Source organism: Bubalus bubalis, chromosome 8 (assembly GCF_019923935.1).
Source record: "Bubalus bubalis isolate 160015118507 breed Murrah chromosome 8, NDDB_SH_1, whole genome shotgun sequence".
In the NCBI taxonomy this organism is placed as follows: Eukaryota; Metazoa; Chordata; class Mammalia; order Artiodactyla; family Bovidae; genus Bubalus; species Bubalus bubalis.
The window spans coordinates 32,725,209-32,743,865 of NC_059164.1; the positions used below are offsets into that span (position 1 = coordinate 32,725,209).

At 40.8% G+C, this 18,657-nt stretch overlaps 1 protein-coding gene and 1 pseudogene across 5 annotated transcripts in view; both read right to left on the reverse strand.

The window, feature by feature from the left end:
- Window positions 1–13,353, reverse strand: part of CROT (carnitine O-octanoyltransferase) — a 54,604-nt gene extending 41,251 nt beyond the window's left edge. The window contains exons 1-7 of one of the 5 annotated variants that reach the window (XM_025291002.3): window positions 12,861–13,022; window positions 12,674–12,752; window positions 12,501–12,591; window positions 9,224–9,359; window positions 4,933–5,057; window positions 3,196–3,377; window positions 2,899–3,023 (exon numbers count right to left, since the gene is read on the reverse strand). In XM_025291002.3, the coding sequence (XP_025146787.1) occupies window positions 2,899–3,023; window positions 3,196–3,377; window positions 4,933–5,057; window positions 9,224–9,338 (547 nt within the window). In that variant the 5' untranslated portion in view covers window positions 9,339–9,359; window positions 12,501–12,591; window positions 12,674–12,752; window positions 12,861–13,022. The other 4 variants (XM_006049533.4, XM_025291000.3, XM_044946559.2 and 1 more) reach the window with 4 other exon arrangements.
- A 4,438-nt stretch (window positions 13,354–17,791) lies between these two features.
- Window positions 17,792–18,405, reverse strand: LOC102391826 (annotated as a pseudogene).
- Between the last annotated feature and the right edge of the window lie 252 nt (window positions 18,406–18,657).

An 18,657-nucleotide genomic window follows, 5' to 3' on the forward strand; every position in this document is an offset into this window, starting at 1 on the left:
AAGGCTGCCCATATTCCTTCTTGACTCAGAGCTCCATTCCTTCATCTTTAAAAATTTTTTTTTGGCTGTGCTACACAGTTTTCAGGGTCCTTAGTTCCCTGACCAGCGATTGGACCCAGACTCCGGCAGTAACAATGCTGAGTCCTAAACGCTGGATCGGCAGGGAATCCCTTCCACTCCTCCGTCTCTGATGCCATCCAGGGAGGATCATAACTTCCTCGTCTTCCACCCCTTGGCTCTCTCCGCTTTCTCCTTCTTCATTTATAAGAACTCTAGCGATTACTCTGGGCCCAGGTGAGTAATCCAGGATAAGCTCCCTATCTCAAGCTCAACTGATTGTCAAATTTAATTTCATTCTCAATCTAATTCCCGTTATTATTTAAGGTAACACATTCAATAGGTTCCAAGGATTAGGAAATGGACATTTCTGGAGATTATTTAGTCTACCTGCCAGATAGGTTAGCAACTTTGATGATAGAAACATTACATTTGTTGAGAAGTAAAAGAGTTCATTAGCTAGGAATAAAGATGGAGAAAGTCATCAAACAGTCTTCTCTGAAAGTGAGAGAATATCCTGACAAAATACAGCAAGGTAGTGCTTTGGATCCACTCGAGGCTGAGAAAAGTGGTGTTTTGTGGATTCCTCTGGCCAAGTAAACTACAAGGGCAGACGCCTTTAATATGTGGAGTAAAAGCAGAAGACTAACATTTACACAGCGTTGAGGTGGGGATGGAGAGGAGGAGGGAGCAGGTGAGCAAAGGTTTGAATGTATTTAATATATGCTAGGGAGTGGTAAGAGTAAAGAATCACAGAAAGATGTGAAGATTTGGCAGTGGGGAGGGAGAAATGAAAGTGAAGAACTGCAGAGTCACTGGATTTTAAGTCAAGATGTCAAAAAAATGACTGAGGTAGACCTAAAGGAAGTGAGTTGTGAGGAGAAAGTGGAGGTCAGAGTGAGATGCCTACAGCTGCAGGTTAGAGATGAGTTTTTTTTATTATAAGCAAGTCTGGGGCATGGCCATGGTAGTGGTGGCTGCTTGAGAAGGAGTACCGATTCCTAGAGGAAGGAAAGAAAGGAGAAGAGGAGCCATGGGTCATCCACACATGGAGGCTGAAGTCATCAAGGATGTGACTGAGGTAGTAATGGAGAGACAGACAGTGAGACAGGTGCTAAACCAATCAATGAAGGAAGGAAAATGATCAAAAAGGACGTCACTGGGACAATGACAAGCAGGGGTGACATAGCCTGCTGGCATTTCTTTTTTTTCAAAAGCTCAAACTGTAAGGAAAAAGATAAAATGGAAAGTACAGTGGGAAATAAAGACACCAACATCTTCTACTTGCCCTTTAGTAACAAAGTATAAGAGAAAAACAAAGTCTCCATTTGAGATAGTCACAGCAAAAGTCTAAAAAAAAATAACCAGGTTTCAGAAACAGCAGCTTTCAAAAGGAAAGGGGAGCTTTCAGAGAAAAGGAGGAGGATCCAAAAAATCCAAAAAATGGATTTTGCTGGCCATGAGTTCATGAAGTACAGCAGAAGAGTTTAGGGAAGCAGTGGAAGGTGGGTCACAGCAGTGAGAATCTTGGGTCAAATTAGGTTATGCCCTGCTCTATGAATCCAGATGACAAGAGATGCCATTCAAAGTCTGAACTGCTTGGGCAAAATGAGGTGAACAGGATGAAAAGCAGAACTGAATTAGCCTTAATTGTCACTTAAGGGAAAAAAAAAAATTGTCACTTAAGGGGTAAGGAACCTGGGCCAGAAGATCCCCTGGAGGAGAGAATGGCAACCCACTCCAATATTCTTGTCTGGAGAATACCACGGACAGAGGAGCTTGGAAGGCTACAGTCCATGGGATCACAGAGTCAGACATGACTGAAGCAACTTAGCATGCACACAAAAAACAAAAAACAGCGAAAACCTCAAACCAGGCCTAATTATTGCTTCCTTACTGACACTAGCCTCTTAGTTGCAGTGGCTAGCACACTGTTATCCCCATCAACACATAATTTCTTCAATTTTCTCCTTAACCAGACTAGATTCCATACCCAACATTATAATTTCTCCCTTGCAAAAATCCTTCACTCCCTCTTCCACTGTTGCTGCTTAAGAAAAAATACATGATACCATATAGTCTAACTTTAAACCCATAAACACACATTTCAATACTGTTTAGGTACCCTACCTTTGCACAGAATGTGTGCTTTTCCCATTTTCCAAAATGACCATTTCGAACTATCAAATGATACAATGCAAGCATTAGGTTTGTATTAAACCATGTAAGACACAGTTTCAAAAAAAATCCATTCCCATAAATTATTTCCAGCTAAATCACTATGGCTGAAAGATAAGGTTCATAGAAAGCCTAGTCTTTCTATGACTAGGCCAAATCAAAATCCAATAAAACTAGTCAAAATCCAGTAAGAAATATTCTTCGAAATAGCACGTTCCATAACATCATGGGATTTCCCTGCCAGCTCAGTGCTTAGGACCTGACACTTCCACTGCTGTGGGCCTGGGTCCTGTCCCTAGTCAGGGAACTGTGATCCCGTAAGGCACATGGCACAGCCAACAAAAGAGTACATTCCACAGCATCACAGAAGAACTGCAGCAAAACCACCCAAATCCTGGGGCTTCCCTGGTGACTCAGCAGTAAAGAATCCATCTGCCAAAGTTGGGGACACATGTTCAATCCCTGGTCCGGGAAGATCCCACACGCTGAGAAACAACTACACCCGTATGCTGCGACTACTGAAGCCCCCCTCGCCACAACTAGAGAAAGCCGCACGCAGCAACAGAGACCCAGGACAGCCATAAATAAAATAAACCTTAAAAAAAAAAAACTATCCAAATCCCAATGCCTTTACCGGAAAAAGTACAAATGTTTTCTACTTACCAGTCCTAAAATAATTAATAATTGAATCTCTAGTAATTCCTGGAATCTTGCAGGTAGAAAACAGCATTCGGAATTGATTCATATCTAGAGGAGTATTTCCAATTTTTTCGACAGCTAACTTTTCTCTATTAAAACAAACAAACAAACAAAAGTATATTGGCCAAGAAATCATTATAAAACTTTTAAACCAGTCACACCTATAGTATTCATCCCCAAATGAGTAAATTAAGCTTCTCAACATTTTGCCACCAGAGACTTTGGGTAAATATGTAACTGAATTGACAAAACTATCCTTACTTTCTTAATAGCTGCCAGTAGTTCAAGTTATGCCAAAGACTTATACTTCCTCTTTCCAATTGTGTGCCTTCCTTTGGAGGCCAGTAGTGTTCACTATGGCTTGCAGGACCCCCAAAGTTGACATTCAGTTGTGATGGTATACGAACATCCAGGTAGGAAACATTCAGCCACCACTCTTCCAGCTAAAAGAAATTAAGAACATCAGCCTAATGCTACTGATAGTATCAATATCTGAAGGTGTAACTGCTGAGAAGGAAAAAAAAGTTCTATTCTTTTTTCTTTAATTACTTTTCAATACTTAAAAACATGTTTCATTTTAAATCATTACAAATAGTAAAAATGCTATTGTGATCATTTCTTTCTTTTGGAATTATGGGATCTGAATTAAGTACTATTCAAGTTTAACTACATTATCAAAAACGTGAAACAAGAAAGCACTGAAAGAAACACCTTCAGACAGAGCATATTAAAACTACCAATATCCAACAAAGCACTCTAGGTGTGTTTTCTCAGAGTACCTGTTCACAACTGCAACTGAATCTCATGTGTAAGTAAGTGGGCCTCATCAAATTACCTGGAACTCTTTTTGAAGAATTTGATGTTACAAACTATAGTCAGTCATTTGGAAAAATATGTGAAAAGGATACAGGCAGAACAATGACTTCTTTAACCTTTACCCTAATTTAAAGTCACTGAAGACTCAAAATTGAGAAAAAAGGAATCTAGACATATAAACTTGTATTATTCCATTATAGGTATCTAAGATCAGCTTGCTTTTTATTTCTAAAACTAAATGATAGTTACAAACATTATTTCTAGACTAAGGCAGTATCTTAAATTACGAAAACTCATCCTACAGAAGTAGAGTAGTTAAGATGAAAAATCAAAGAAGATTCCTTGTGAAAAATTACTGAGATCTTTATACCAATGTTTCCTCAATCTACCCAACTGAAACACAGAATACCCATAACCATTCTTCACTCCAGTTTTCTAATGGCCCTTTTCTCCTGTGCACTGTATAAATATTTGCACACCATAAATGTGATATCTATTTTAGTATTTGGGGCTTTTTTTTAGGCTCTGATTATCTGGACAAAATGTTTTTCTCAAACATGGTCTAAAGATGACCTGCATCAGAACTGCATAGAGTAGTTAAATAAGGATATCTGGGCACCCTTTCCAGAGATACTGAATCAGAATCACTGGTCCCAGGAATTCTGCATTTTACCAAGTTCCCCTACATAATAAAAGGAACCCACACACAATACTTAAAACTCCCCAGAGTTAAACAATTCATTCATTCTTTTGGATGATAAAAGATGCTGCTGCTGCTGCTAAGTCGCTTAGTCATGTCCGACTCTGTGAGACCCCAGAGACGGCAGACCACCAGGCTCCCCCGTCCCTGGGATTCTCCAGGCAAGAACACTGGAGTGGGTTGCCATTTCCTTTTCCAATGCATGAAAGTGAAACGTGAAAGTGAAGTCACTCAGTTGTGTCCGACTCCTAGCAACCCCATGGACTGCAGCCTACCAGGCTCCTCCATCCATGGGATTTTCCAGGCAAGAGTGCTGGAGTGGGGTGCCATTGCCTTCTCCGTGATAAAGGATTCTACGGTATATTTCTACAGTAATAGTATTCTACAGTATATTCTACAGTAATAATTTAAAAATGAAAGCTAGATACACATTTACTTTTCATTAAGTATCAATATTCTAATAAATACAATAACATAAATACCCAGTTTCTTTTTCCTTTTGCTCTTTGAAGTAATTTCTGCTGCAATTTTTCTCCAATGCCATTTTGAAATTTCCAGACAATTGCTTCAGTATTCTTATATTCTTCCTCATTTGCAAATGGCTTTACTGTAAAAGGAAGAAATATGCATTAAAGTATTTAGACGTCAAGTACCACAAACTCACCTCAATTATTATTAATTACATAAATCTTGACTCAGTTACATAAAACACTTATGTATATACTAGAGCAGTCCACTAAATTAGAGTTTATAACATGAAAATGGCTGAAAAGCAATAATGCAAAATATGTCAAAAAAATAAAACAGTGGATACTATGTAGTCTGATAACTATTTTTCCCACAATTATTTTAAAATCATTCTAGACAATGATAGTTAAAATGACACACAGGACTATCACCTAGCCATTACTGTGAGAAATCTCACTAGCCATTACTGTGAGAAATTAAAGCTTCTTTCCATTAATGTTCAAGCAGAGCCTTAAACATTATGAATGTAAATGCAGCATATATGTAGATTTAAGTGTAAAGGCTTCCCAGAGCAGTTTAGGATCGCTTGTGGCCAATAACGACTTTCTTCACAAACACATACACAGAATACAAGGTGCCTAGTCCATGAAAACCAAGTGTTCTGAAAATTAAGCTATAGATGAAAGTAGAAATCCCTTAATTAGAAATCAAGCGACATTAATATCTTCCTTTTGATTTATTTTTGCCTCCTCAAAATCTTAAAGTTAGTTTAAATAGCTGCATTCAGAAAGCACAAGTGAATAATCAGAAAGTTTTTTTAAAAAAAGAAACTAGAATTCCCAGATGAAAGTAGGTGAGAAAAATAAGAAAAAAAAAATCAGAGCCTTCCAGTTAAACAAAGGCAACTAAGTTCATAAAGATATCTTCACTTCTAGTAACTCACTAAAATGAGAATTACTAAAAAGGTATAAGTTTATAAGGACAAAGAACATGAAAGAAGAGAGGACAGCAGAGAGGTTAACATTTTACAAATTAGAAAACGTGTGGGGAAATGATGACTGACCACAGAATGGACGAAGTACCCACAGCCTAGGGAGTAGAAAGAAGTGGGAGGGTAAGGAGGGCTTGGTGCAAACCCAACAAGCAAGCCAAGTCCTGCAGTGGAACTCTAGGAAGGTTCAAGAATTCATGACACACAGACTTCTAAAGATAAGGGACAATATGAGGCTGAAAACAGTATAACTGCTTCAATGCTTGTAAAAGCAGCTGACAACCACCCCACCCACAGCCGTCCTTATGAATCTCCTACACTCCAGAAAGCCAGACAACTTCCTCCCTCCCAATAGCGTTAGAAATATGAAGGTTTACCCTTAGGAGAAGTTGTCCCAAACTAGCAAATCACATTGATTCCAGCTCACATTTTAAACAGAGGGTTAACAATGAAAGTGTACACTAGAACAATGATCCCTCTTGTCTCTTCCTCCACTCAGCTCTCCAAACACTAGCCATCAGGCTTCTGCCTTCCTAACAAAAGACGAGAGAATTCTTCTTCGGGGAAAATATCAGTCCAAGAGAAAGGAGGTTGGGCATTTGCTGCTGCTGCTGCTGCTAAGTCGCTTCAGCCGTGTCCGACTCTGTGCGACCCCAGAGACGGCAGCACACCAGGCTTCCCCGTCCCTGGGATTCTCCAGGCAAGAACACTGGAGTGGGTTGCCACTTCCTTCTCCAACGCATGAAAGTGAAAAGGGAAAGTGAAGTTGCTCAGTCATGTCCGACTCTAGCGACCCCATGGACTGCAGCCCACCAGGCTCCCCCGTCCATGGGATTCTCCAGGCAAAAGTACTGGAGTGGGCATTTGGATATGTCCTAATAGAACTTCTAGACCTCTGCCCTATTACCCTCTATGGCTCATTATAAGGCCCACAGGTCACCAAGGTCTATTCACACACTCAGAGCTCCCCATAAGCTTCTCAGGATCTGACTCAAATGTGAATGACAAAGGATTGCCACATATTAGAGGAAAATCCCTCATGTAGGAAGGAGTCAGGCCAAAAAAGGACTGATGATACCAAATATTAAATGGACCAAAAAGGGACAAGTGGCTCAGAAGGTAAAGAATCTGCCTGCAATGCAGGAGACCTGGGTTTAATCCCTGGGTCAGGAAGATCTGTTGGAGAAAGGAATGGCAACCCACTCCAGTATTCTTGCCTGGAGAACTCCATGGACAGAGAAACCTGGTGGGCTGCAGGCAATGGAGTTGCAAAGAGTCATACATGACTGAGTGACTAACACTTTCATTAATAAAATGAAAGGAAAATAACTTTTTAATTAAAAGCTTTGCCCAGAAAAACCAGATCCAAGTAATAGGAGCTGCTCTCAGAAAGAGAGTGAAAAAAAGAGAGGAGAAAACTACAAAACAAATGATACTTTAAAAATTTCTGGGGTGGAATGTGCAGGGAGAGGGAGGCTCAAGAAGCATGGGATATACATATAATTATGACTGACTTGCTTTGTTGTATGGCAGAAACTAACACAACATTATAAAGCAATTTTCCTCTAATTAAAAAAAGAATAATTTCCTAGAACTGAAGAACATAACTTTTTAAACAGAAAGGACCCACTGAATATTCAGTGAAATAATGAAAATACCTATACATCATGGTACATCACTGAGATATTCAGAATAACAGAGATAAAGAAATGGTTTCCAAACATATCTAGGGAGTGACAAACAACGGGTCACATATAAAGGGTCAAACACCAGAACAGCATCAGGTTTCTCAAGAGAAACAGACAGTTCCTTCAAAACTTAAGAAAAGTCATTTCCAACCCCAAATTCTATATTCAGCCAAACAATCAAGCACGAGTAGCATAAAAACATTCTTTTCCTCCCAGACACCCTTTCTCAAGTAGCCTCTAAAGATGCACTTCAAAATAAGCAAACAAAACGAGGAAACAGAACCCAGGAACCAGGGAATCCAACACAGGAGAGAGAGGTAAAGAGAACCACCAGAATGATGGCTACAGAACCTCCAGCCATCTTGAGAAAAGTAAACACTAATTCCAACAAGAAGGTAGGGGGCTCCAGGAGGGATGTCTCCAAGAAGAAATGAAACTGAGTGACTATCTTGTGTATTTAACTGGATTCAGGGATTTTAGGTGTAGTGAGATATCTGGGTTGAGTGAGTTGTAGATACAAAGCAAAGCAAGCAAATGAGAAATGAGGAAAAACCAAAAAATGCAGCAAAAACGTAATTACAGCACTGTACACTGAATGGTTCACCTGTGAATAACTGCATATCCCCAAACCCTCAATGGTCTGCTAAATTACTTTGGGTAAAGTGAAAGTGAAAGTCAAGTCGCTTAGTCATGTCTGACTCTTTGCGACCCCATGGACTGTAGCCCACTATGCTCCTCTGTCCATGTTCTTTTCCAGGCAAGAGTACTGGAGTGGGTTGCCATTTCCTTCTCCAGAGGATCTTCCCGACTCAGGGATGGAACCCAGGTCTCCTGCATTGTAAGCAAGACGCTTTACCGTCTGAGCCACCAGGGAAGTCCTACTTCAGGTAAATCCAGATTTAAATCAGGTAAACACTAATTTAATTGCAAATGGTGATTTGGGGCAACAGTGAGAAAATTAGAGGGAAAATGTGATATGTTAGATTGCATAAATGTTGAGAAATGAAGCTGGAGGTTAGAGGGGTGTAGGAGAACTAAATCTTCATCTTTTTAGGAACTAACATATAATACCTACAACTAAAAAAATCTAAGAAGGAGTTGTATATGCTTGTTAGTTTAAATCTGGAGATAAACAACACAAGAAGTAGATATTTGAAAATGCAGTGCGGGAAACGAGGCGGAGGACTACTTCTTATTGTAAACCTAATAGTACTACCTGGCTTTTTAACTATGGAAAAATTAACATTAGAGAAAGACAGAAATGTTTTGGACATTTTAAGGATACTTTTCATTATCATGAGCCTAGAGGACAAAGACTTCCCTGGTGGCTCAGAGGTTAAAGCATCTGCCTACAATGTGGGAGACCTGGGTTCAATCCCTGGGTCAGGAAGATCCTCTGGAGAAGGAAATGGCAACCCACTCCAGTACCCTTGCCTGGAAAATCCCATGGACGGAGGAGTGTGGTAGACTACAGTCCATGGGGTCACAAAGAGTCGGACACGACTGAGCGACTTCACTTTCACTTTTCACTTAGAGGACAAAACAATTAGACCCTCATCAACTTCTGACAATTTCACAGTTAAGCTGCTAGCAATATTAACATACGTTAAAAGATCACAAACATACCCGATTCAAGGTATTTTTTTAATGATTCTTCAAGTGAAGGAACAGGCAGCGATGGAAGGGAATCTTGGTACTGAAATGTCCTTTCTTCAGTTGATTTAGCCAGTTGATTTTCCATGATGCAGTCACAATAGGAACACTATAGAAAAAAGCCCTCATAATTAACTCCCATAAACATTTTTTAGGTACTAGTTTCAATGCACTACGTCAATATTTAGGGATCACAGTATATCTAGGACTTGGTTCTAGTCCTTAGGAATTCACAGATTTGTTCAAGAGAGAAAATCAATTAAAAAAAAAACAAAACAAAAAAACAGAGTCTCAAATTGCTAGAGATCAACCCACTCCAGTACTCTTGCCTGGAAAATCCCATGGACGGAGGAGCCTGGTAGGCTGCAGTCCATGGGGTCGCTAAGAGTCGGACACATCTGAGCGACTTCACTTTCACTTTTCACTTTCATGCCTTGGAGAAGGAAATGGCAACCCACTCCAGTATTCTTGCCTGGAGAATCCCAGGGACGGGGGAGCCTGGTGGGCTGCCGTCTATGGGGTCGCACAGAGTCAGACACGACTGAAGCGACTTAGCAGCAGCAGCAGCAGCAAGGAGTGATCCTCAAGATCACTATATTTTTTTGAGCCAAGTATTGCAGTAAGTGTGATAGAAAATGTATCATCTCCTTCATCTTCATTCTATGAAAAATGGCGTTCACTGCCATTTACATAGGAAGTCAAATCTTAGAGATTTAGTAAATTGCCTAAGATCAAACCAACAACTCAAATACAGATCTGTTTGACCATAATCTTCCTCCCATACCTGAGAGTGGGAGAGGGGACTTACAGTCAGTCTAAATGGGTACATAGAATGCAGATGTATAGAAAAGGATAATGGACTGAGAGAAAGAAATTTCAAGAGGAAAATATGAAAAGGTATGGAAGAGTCATTAAATCATAAACTTACAAAATATTACAGAATGCATAAATCAACAGAATGCATAAGTCATATGACAAGCTGCTGTAACCTAATTGTGCAGTGAGGCCTACACAGAATGATCAAGTATCGTAAAGCAATCTTGAACATTTTCCAGATGTATTAATTTTCAGAGAAATCAAAGTAACACAAAATGTGAATAGAAAAAGAAATTCCTCAAAGAAGCCTTTTAAATTATATATTAAAATGTGCTCAGTCACTTCAGTTGTGTCCGACTCTCTGCAACCCCATGCACCATGGCCCGCCAGGCTCCTCTGTCCATGGGATTCTCCAGGCAAGAACACTGGAGTGGGTTGCCATTTCCTTCTTCAGTGATAAAGTATGAAGTGAGTGAAGGGAGTGAAGTGAAGTCGTTCAGTCGTGTCCGACTCTTTGCGACCCCACAGACTGTAACCTATCAGGCTCCTCCGTCCGTGGGATTTTCCAGGCAAGAGTACTAGAGTGGGGTGCCATTTCCTTCTCCAACATATTAAAATAGCAGCTGAGAAATCAAGGAACAGTAATATTAAGAATTTCCTGTCCTTTCAAATACTACTTGTTAAAACTAATAGCAAAGTCAAATAGTATATTCCACTCACAGAAAGTTACAGAATAAAACATTATTTAAAACAAAAACAAAAACAAAACAATGGTGTGGCAGAGACTGCTTTAAGCCAATATAATTCTCACCCTTTCTTAACAGAATCCTGAGTCTCAGCTGGGTAGCAGGCCACACAGCTGTATCTCTCCTACTCTCCCTTGGAGCTGGGTATGGCTTTTGGATGTGTATGCTGCCTCCAGATTATGCCCTTGTAAGGAACTACAGGTGTTCTCTGCTTTCTCTTCTCCTCACTGCCAAGCAGGAAAGTGCCAACTGGACTAGCACTTTGGACCCATTTATAGGAGACAGGTATTGAGGCTGTTAGCGTCTTCCTACTAGACCTGGACTCCTTCCTCTAGATGTATAAGAAAAACAAACAAAAAACCACCACCACCAACAACAAAAACCCTTTTACTTATGCCACTGTAGTTTGGCTTTCTTTGTTAAGGAAGAAGAGCTTAGCCTACACCACTAATATAAAGAGATAATCCAAAACTGAGATACAACAAATATCCCAATTCCTCAGCTTTTTCCTATCTAAATGACTAACTGCCCTTCACTGTGACCATCCATAAACATGGCTTTAGGACTAAAAGAAATGCAGATCTGGGTCCAAATGCCAACTCATCATTTTATACTCACATGCCCTGGGACAAATAACTTTATCTGAATTTCTTTATCTGTAGAGAGGATACTCAAATAATCATTGTTAGGGTTAATTTTTTCCTTAATACCTTCGAAACTGAATTATAAAAATAATCTAGTTTTGAGACAACCACATCATGTTAAGCAGGATTTTCTGTAAGTGGCCCTCTTGATTCTGCCCCCGCTAATACCCAGAACCTGTGAATATGAGATTATCACTTCTTGGACTGTGATGGTGTTATTGCAAAATTGACCTTAAAGAAGAGGGATTATCCAGGTGGGCCTAATCTAATCACTTGAGCTCTCATCTTATAGCAGAAAGCTTTCTCCAAGAGGTGGCCGAAGATGAGTCAGGGAGATTAAAAGCATGAAAAGGGTTGAAGGTGCTGTCTGGCTTTGAAAATGCACTTGCTCCCGTGGAACTAAGAGAGACCCCAGGTGACAGCCAGTAAGGAAATGACAACCTCGGTCCTGATGGGAAATTAATTCTGCATGGAAATTAGTAACTGCATGGAAATTAATTCTACCAACAACCTCAATGAATCTGAAGATGGATTCTCCCTCAGAAAGCCTCGACCAACAAATTCATTTCAGTTTTGTGAGACACTAAGCAGTGAACCCAGCTAAACCTACCCAAACTTTGCATCTATAGAGATGCAGGTTAATAAATTTCTTTTTTAACTGTTAGGTTTGTGATAAATTGTTATGTAGCAATAGGAAACTAACACACCTATGTAGAAAAACAAGCTATTCTCTGTATACATCCGTGCCACTTAGACTCTAGGCATCTGAGACCACAACGATCAATTCCATACTCACTACGGTCTTAACTCAGCAAGAGGTACACAGTAAAAATGTGAATTATCAGATTCTTTCATGGAGGATTGTTTTGAACTCTCAATCACAAAGACTGAATAATACAATTCCAAAAGAACCTATAAATAAATGCTTTAGGAAAGTGATGATGCCCGACTTAATTACAGTGGGCCACCTGGGAGCAGTAAGATGGAAACTGAGTACAAAACAGAATCAGGAAAAAGAAGTAAAAGGAATAGATAACCACATACCGGTAAACCAAGACGAGTTGTTTAGGACTGCCAAGTGCTTGTTGTAACAATTCTGTTCAGGAACCACAGGGGTATGGACTGAACTGGTGAACTGTGGGCAGGACGAAAACAAGCTTAACAATTCCAGGAGTAAAAAATTACCAAAAACTAGTAAAAGAGGGTGGAAGACATACAACAGAAGGGTTGGGAGGCGCCAAGTCTCATCCCTTCGGAATTCACAGCGAACACACGCAAAGTCCATCTGCCAGAAAGCTAGATAAAAATTACTACACGGATTAACTGGGTGAATTACTAGGACAACCGCACTCCCTTCCGTTAGATAAGCCCCAGATTACAATGTACCTCCCGGTGCCCAGGTACCTGGTGCTGGCGATTTTTCGCAGGGCTGCCAAGTTCAAAGCCTGGCACTAGAGACAAGAGGAGAGGGCGACGAGAGCTCGGAGACGCCCCCCACCAAAGCAAAGGCAGCTCCGCACACACTCTAAAAGCCACCAGGTGACAGCAATCTAACGAAGCACCACCACGCACCAGCCCAGCGGCCCAACTTCAGGAGTACCTCTCAGACCCGGGCCGGAGACATGCACGAAGTCACCTCCGCCAAGTCCTGTCACCTCTGCCGCTCTATACCATTTAACTCTGTCCTTAACTTCTCCCCACCCCCAAAATGTTAGGGTAGAGAGGGAGGGAGCGCAAACTCCGCCAGCCAAGTAGTCCCGACCCGCCCTGCGCTTCACCAACTCCGCCGCAGCCCCCAGCGGCACCGGCCTGCTCCCCTCACGCCCAGAGGCGCGAGAATTGGACGGAAAGCCGCGAGGGTCCCGCCCCGCGGTCAACGGGAAACGGGGATTTGTTGGGATGCCCTGGGGGTCCCGCCCTGTCCTTGAAGGGGTGGAGGGCGGGCCGGGCCTGCGCTTTCTCGCGACCTGGCCACGCCTCCCTCGGGCTTTCCTGGTTCCCTGCCCGCCACTTACAGGCCTGGCGGGCGGGCAGTAAGGGCCACAGTCCGAACCCAGTCTGGCAGCAGTTTACTGCTTGCAGCTGTTGGACCACAGCGCCTCACTCGGAACGTGGCTGGAGCTGAGGGCCGGCTGCACTCCGCTCAGGTGCCTGACTTTCTGGAACCGGTATAAAAACAAATGGCCCATTTTCACGCAAGCTGTGCAAGACTCGCTGCGCTGTTCCTCTTCTAGCCCCAGCTCCTATTTAGCAGCCGTTCTTCCCAAAGTGAAGAATTCCTTGTCACTTTTTGTAATTCCCAAGTAAGAATTTATACCAGTGCCTTAAGGAGGAATACTGTCGTTCCCTCCGTGTCCTACCAAGAGAACAGTAACCATATAAATCCCCACTTGGTCTCTCTTTTGCTTCATCCACTGAGGCTGAAATTTGCCCAGCTAGATATCCTGCAGCCCTGGGCTAGCTTCCCTACCCTCCCACAGGTCTTCCTGCTGCCGGAGGCCCTTGAAGCGCGCAGGGACTCACACTGCAAGCTTCAGGCTGACCTGATACCTTCTACTGTCGCACCAAGAAATGAAGTTTTTAACCAGAGGGAATTAGGCAAGTGCTAGAGAAAGATCATAATACAATTAACATAGTTTCACAAGCAAATCTATTTTACATTTACTCCTGGAAACACACTGTTTCAGTTTTCATTTTAAATACATTTTCATTTTTGTGAAAGAAAAGGCCAATGGTTTACAGTGACTGTGAAATGGATATCAAATATAAATAACTGGATTTCAAATTAACATGTCCGTCCCAGGTCCCAATCTTTTCCTAACTGTAAAATTTGACCAGAAGGAAACTGAGGATACAAATGAGTATTTGTAAGTTCTCTACAAAAATAGGAATGAGTTTGGTTGCAGTGCCTTTTCTGTGCTTGCTAGTGATGTTACATAATATGTGGCAGACACACTTTTCTGATAAATGTTCTGAATTCTGAAACATATCAGGCCAAATAAGGTTTCAGATAAGGAATTTTAAAGTTGTAGTGATTTCTGAAGATGCGGGGGGGAAAAAACTTCACTCATAGTATCTAGATGCTATGATCCGGATAATGTTACAATTGACTTACAAGGATGTGGGGAAAGAAACTATCATAGTATTTAGATGCTATGTTCTGGATAATGTTAAAATTGGCTTGCAAGGTATTATTCTTAAACACAATTTTTAAAATAGTCAAAAAAACTTCAAAGTATTTTTTTTTCTTCCCTAGTGAATTTTGGTGCCTCTTACAGTTTTTGCATGTCTAATACCTGAGGGTGCCATAGAATTTAGGGTCACTTAGCTTCAGTGCCTCCTAATCTTGTTAATTTAAAGGGAAACACAATATTTCTGTAAAGATTCCTAGATTTTTAGAAAGAAAAAACCCGTGGGACTGAATGCAAAGGAGTGAAACAGAGACTTGTGTATGCAGGGGAGAAAAGGTAATCTTTAAAAATATATGAATAAGCAAGTCTACCAATAATTCCCCAAAGCATATAGTTAAAAGTGACTTGTTTTTCTTCAAAATACACAATATGAGCTTTAATGGCCGATTCTGAATTCTGTTCAGGTTAAATTTGAATTCGTTTACATCTCTTGCAGTGGAGTGGCTGATAGTGGCTCTTGAGCCATAGGTTCAGGCACATGACATATATTGATAACAAGAAGTTGTCCCAAGGTTAAAAATTGATTGTGAGTCAAAATATTTTTGTGAAGAAAACCTTGTAATTACTACAAGTAGTGATAATAACATTTTTTATTTAACTTTATTTATTTTTGGCTGTGCTGGGTCTTCGTTGCTGCATGGGTTTTTCTCTAGTTGCAGAGAGCAGAGGCTGCTCTCTAGTTGCGGTGCACAGGCTTCTCATTGCTGTGGCTTCTCTTGTTGCAGAACACAGGCTCTAGGGCACACAGGCTTCAGTAATTGTTGTTGCCAGGCTCTGGAGCACAAGTTCAATATTGTAGCGCCCAGGCTTAGTCGCAAGCATGTGGATCGAATCTGCGTTTTCTGTATTGTCAGATGGCTTCTCTACTACTGAGCCACCAAGAAAGCCCAAGAAGTGATAGTAAGGTTTTTAAGTTGCCATAAAAAATATTTCATTTTTAGTCCCATGAGACCTTTCATTTTTCATCCTATGTAGCTCTTTCTCAGTGTACCACAAACAGAAATAGCTCCTGTAGACAAATCTGGATAAGTTTCACTGTGAAAAGTGTAAAAACACCAGGAATTTACACTTTAGATATGCACAGCTAGCTGTTAAGACTTGTGACTCTGAGAAGTAATGAGTTATAGTATAAACAGCTGTAACCTATGAAACAGATCTTTACTTTCATTCCAATATATAAAATGAACATAGTAAAGAAATAATTATGTGATCTTTTCTTATTTTTAATGAGGGGGTGTGGGCAATAGACAGGCAATCACTTCAGGAAGCAACTCACAGCAAAAATAAAGCATTCTGGATACCAAGAAATCAACCTGAGATTAAAAATTAAATCCTCTACCAACAGCAAATGAACATACAAAGGGTGTTTTCTTAGGACTATTCTTTGATTTGGAGTTGTCTTTAGTGATATTTACTGTATATAAAAATTTACCACCAAAATCCTAGAGAAGAGTTAAGATCACCATGATGTCTTTACATCTCAGAAAAAGTCTGTATTACTAAGCAGAACATAAATTAACAGCTTTGTTAGGATATAATTTGTATACCATAAAGTGCCCCCATTTATCTATTTACTTTTGCCATGCCACTCATGTGATCTTATTTCCTTGACCAGGGATTGAACCTGTGTCCCATGCAGTGAAAGAGTCCTAACTACTGGACTGCCAGGCAGTTCCCTAAGATTTCATTTAAAGTGTATAAATCAGTGGCTTTTACTATATTTACAGGTTTATCCAATAGCCATAATATAATGTTAGAACATTTTTAGCACCCCAAAAGACGGCCACTACCTCCCCAGTTCTCTGCAATCATTAATCTACTTTCTTTTATTTTTAAGTAGGAAAATACTTTATTTTTATTTTATTTTATTTTTAAACTTTACAAAATTGTATTAGTTTTGCCAAATATCAAAATGAGTCCACCACAGGTATACATGTGTTCCCCACCCTGAACCCTCCTCCCTCCTCCCTCCCCATTCCATCCCTCTGGGTTGTCCCAGTGCACTAGCCCCAAGCATCCAGTATCATGCATCAAACCTGGACTGGCAACTCATTTCATACATGATATTTTATATGTTTCAATGCCATTCTCCCACATCTTCCCACCCTCTCCCTCTCCCAGAGTCCATAAGACTGTTCTATATATCAGTGTCTCTTTTGCTGTCTCGTACACAGGGTTATTGCTACCATCTTTCTAAATTCCATATATATGCGTTAGTATACTGTATTGGTGTTTTTCCTTCTGGCTTACTTCACTCTGTATAATAGGTTCCAGTTTCATCTACCTCATTAGAACTGATTCAAATGTATTCTTTTTAATGGCTGAGTAATACTCCATTGTGTATATGTACCACAGCTTTCTTAGCCATTCGTCTGCTGATGGACATCTAGGTTGCTTCCATGTCCTGGCTATTATAAACAGTGCTGTGATGAACATTGGGGTACACGTGCCTCTTTCCCTTCTGGTTTCCTCAGTGTGTATGCCCAGCAGTGGGATTGCTGGATCATAAGGCAGTTCTATTTCCAGTTTTTTAAGGAATCTCCACACTGTTCTCCATAGTGGCTGTACTAGTTTGCATTCCCACCAACAGTGTAAGAGGGTTCCCTTTTCTCCACACCCTCTCCAGCATTTATTACTTGTAGACTTTTGGATCGCAGCCATTCTGACTGGTGTGAAATGGTACCTCATAGTGGTTTTGATTTGCATTTCTCTGATAATGAGTGATGTTGAGCATCTTTTCATGTGTTTGTTAGCCATCTGTATGTCTTCTTTGGAGAAACGTCTGTTTAGTTCTTTGGCCCATGTTTTGATTGGGTCATTTATTTTTCTGGAGTTGAGCTGTAGGAGTTGCTTGTATATTTTTGAGATTAGTTGTTTGTCAGTTGCTTCATTTGCTATTATTCTCTCCCATTCTGAAGGCTGTCTTTTCACCTTGCTAATAGTTTCCTTTGATGTGCAGAAGCTTTTAAGTTTAATTAGGTCCCATTTGTTTATTTTTGCTTTTATTTCCAGTTAGGGGGAAACAGCTGAAAGAGTAAAGGGAGATAGATTTAAGAATAATCTGAGTTGGGACAAGGATCCATCAGTCCTAGATGCTTCTGTTATATGAATATCTTGAATCACATGATTTCCTGTTTTACCTTCTACAATGTCTCCACTGAAGTTTCAAATCAGCGTTCTCACAGAACTAAATAATAGTTATCATTGTGTTGGGATTCAAAATTTCAATCCAGTAACCATCAGGATCTTGAATAAATGCCAGGCCTTTCATTTTACCATCATCAGGTTTCTTCACAAATTTGACTCCCAGTTCTTCAAATCTTTTACAAGCACCATGAACATCGGGAACAGCAATTCCAATGTGACCAAATCCTCGAGGGTCTGAATTGCCACTGTGGTAACTCTGGGTCTCATCATCTTCCATGCCCCAGTTGTGTGTCAGTTCAAGTGTAGCTTTTCTGGAGAATACCCACGCTACTTTTTCATCTTTATCTTTTGGGATGTCATTTTTATCCTCATAAGCCAAGAAATACAGTGAAAATTTCATAGTGGGGAAATCAAGTTTCTGGAATAGTGTCATTCCAAGAATTCTCATAAAAAATCCAGTGACTTCTTAGGATCCTTAATTCGCAGCATGGTCTGCTGCAAGAGAAAATCCTTGGTGCTGGGGTCCAGGTCGGAGCAACAGCTGAGGGCAGCCTCGTCGGTGAGGCTGCCGGACTGGGCTGTGGTTCTGCCATGGCCGCACTGCTGTATCACGGACGACTGTCCCCGGGAATGCAAGAGGTACCCACACTCCGCCGGCTTCTCTCTACTTTCTATTTATATAGATTTGCCTATTCAGGTGGAGAAGGCAATGGCACCCCATTCCAGTACTCTTGCCTGGAAAATCCCATGGACAGAGGAGCCTGGTAGACTGCAGTCCATGGGGTCGCGAAGAGTCGGACACGACTGAGCGACTTCACTTTCACTTTTCACTTTCATGCATTGGAAAAGGCAATGGCAACCCA